Source organism: Trachymyrmex septentrionalis, unplaced genomic scaffold (assembly GCF_001594115.1).
Source record: "Trachymyrmex septentrionalis isolate Tsep2-gDNA-1 unplaced genomic scaffold, Tsep1.0 scaffold83, whole genome shotgun sequence".
Lineage (NCBI taxonomy): Eukaryota > Metazoa > Arthropoda > Insecta > Hymenoptera > Formicidae > Trachymyrmex > Trachymyrmex septentrionalis.
In genome coordinates, this window is record NW_017306018.1 from 733,405 (window position 1) to 735,945 (window position 2,541).

Genomic DNA, 2,541 nt, shown 5'->3' on the forward strand with positions numbered 1-2,541 from the left:
CATTAAATCAAAATGTAAATTTTTTAAATTTAACTAAATCTTTAGATTTGATATTAATTAAGAGATAGATTAATTTGATTATTTATGCAAATTAAAACTGTTTTCATTGAATTTTAAATTAAAAAATTTTTTTGTTTATTTAAATTAAATTGGCTTTAAGTAATTTTCGATAATAAATATACGCACGCCCGCGTGTGTGGATATGTGTGTGTGTGTGTGTGTGTGTCGCACGCGCGTGCTAGACGTTTCTTATAATATATAGGATATCCCCAACCTACGGGATCATCTCTCGTGAGCGGGAGAAAAACGGACTGAACTGAGGCGAAAAGTCCTTCAGTATTTTGCAATTTTTACAATACTTTAGGAGATATTAGTTTCCAAATATCATTGAATAAGCTCGTATCCGCGCGGATTATTACCAAGTTATACGAGCTCGTACACCCATCAGTCGCGGTCGCTTATTGTGCGAGGAGGGACTGCTTGATAAACGCGCTGCTTCAGTTATGATGCTTAGTGCACGCCTACAAAGTCCTAACAAGTCCGCACCGCGACCGATGCAATGGACAGTTATTTGGCGGTAAAGTCCTCGCGAATACGTACTTATTCAATGAGTTTTAGAAATTAATATCTCCTAAAGCATTACGAAAATTGCAAAATGATAAAGGACTTTTTGACTCACTTCAGTCCACTCTACCTGCTCATGAGAAGTAAGTAGGTCTTAAATATTTTTTATTCCCATTATATTACTTTTTCAAAATCACTTTTAATCTATTGTATATATACTTTATATATAGATTAAAAAGTAACATAATAGAAATAAAAAATATATTTAAGATTATAATATTGATTTGTGCTTAGAGATGATCGATGACGCAACCAAAGGAATTTTCGCATCAGATTGGAGATTTAAATGTTACTTTAAGTGTGTACTGCTAAATACAAAAATTGTAAGTAAAATTTCAGGAATTTTCTATAAATGTTTTTTAAACATAGATATTTTTAAAATCATTTAAATTACATAAATAGGAAAAGTAGAAACAAGTTGTGTTTGCAATGCAAACTGCTGTTTACTTTTACTATCACGGACATTTATAGTTGTCCCGATTGTCCGCTACAACGTGGTCTTCTATATAGACAACTATAGTGAGAAATGACCATCAATTCGAATTTACTTATATTCCGCAAACAAGACTGATATTAATAAAAAAACTTGAATATAAGAACTAACTTACGCATTATAAGCATTTAACTGTTCTTTTTTTAAATGAAGGGATTGTTTGCCAAGTTTTTCAGATTCATTTACAATCTTGGTGATTACATAAATATATTTATATTTCTCTTTTTTTTAGATGAAGGATGACAAAATAGTAGAAAAAGCTTTAAAAAATATCGTAGAAACCATGTTATTGGAGGAATATGTATCACCTACTATGAAAGTAATGGAACATTGCCTACCAATTGGTAAGCAAAATTGATATATACAATTTTTTAAATAAAACATCTATTAAATTAAATTAAAAATAATTATTATCACAAATTTTGTAATATATAATTTGTTTATTTTCTATTCATGTCTATTTTTACAGTACAAAAATTTAAAGGATGTGAATTAGCATATGAATTAGCTAAGTGCAGCTACGAAACTGGTAGTTCTTCGGTAAGACAAATTTTTTATTTTATAAGTATTTTTTAACTGCGATAAAAAAAGTTTTTATTATCAAAGAAAAAAAAATGACATTAACAAGAAATTTAATATTTTATAAACTATTTATTACATACATACATAATGAGTTTATAGAGTATTATTTAAAATATTATATAAATTTATACATCGTACATTACAATTGTGAATAGAGTTCCAAAAGGGTGAATACTCCGATTTTGTTGTTGATTGATATACTAATGTATTTTGGTGTGCTAATTACAAATATGTTAATGAAAATCGACAAGATCATTTTCAAATATAAAGAAACACATTTTTTTCATATTTGACTTTGAAAATTATTCACCCGCATGAAAAGTCGTTACACTCCTACGCAGGAGGTGGAGGTGGACTTAAGATTAATTAAAAGTCTTTTAATAAAATAGTATTCACAATTTATTTTCTTTCAGGTTTCATTTTTCTAGTGAAGACATCTCTTTCAATGGATATCCTTTATTTGGATAATTATGGGAGCAATTTTGGCTTATCTTATATAAATCATGTAAGGAAGCCATTTCAGAATGATTATACATTACGAATAAGATTGAGAAATGTTGCCAAATGTATAATACATTTAATATGTATTATACATACATATGTATAATACATTAAATATGTTAATTGTATATCACAAAATAAAAATTGGAAAACATTATTTAAATTAAGTCGCATTTGCACATATGTATTATCACAATTTCTTAGCAATTTCTTAATTTCCATGCATTTCCGGAGAAATTGGCATTTGTCGGATGGTAGGTAAGCTAAATTGATTCTAATCCATGGGATTCCGAAGAGAGTGAGGTGCGGGAGAATCTCGTGGCATGGAGGAAGGGAATGAT

At 28.8% G+C, this 2,541-nt stretch overlaps 1 protein-coding gene across 1 annotated transcript in view; it reads left to right on the top strand.

The window, feature by feature from the left end:
- Nucleotides 1-2,234, top strand: part of LOC108755030 (general odorant-binding protein 72-like) — a 4,518-nt gene extending 2,284 nt beyond the window's left edge. The window contains exons 3-6 of the mRNA XM_018497739.1: nucleotides 859-947; nucleotides 1,350-1,461; nucleotides 1,587-1,657; nucleotides 2,113-2,234. Of these exons, the coding sequence (XP_018353241.1) occupies nucleotides 859-947; nucleotides 1,350-1,461; nucleotides 1,587-1,657; nucleotides 2,113-2,127 (287 nt within the window). The 3' untranslated portion in view covers nucleotides 2,128-2,234. The remainder of the gene's footprint in view (nucleotides 1-858; nucleotides 948-1,349; nucleotides 1,462-1,586; nucleotides 1,658-2,112) is intronic.
- The last annotated feature ends 307 nt before the right edge of the window (nucleotides 2,235-2,541 follow it).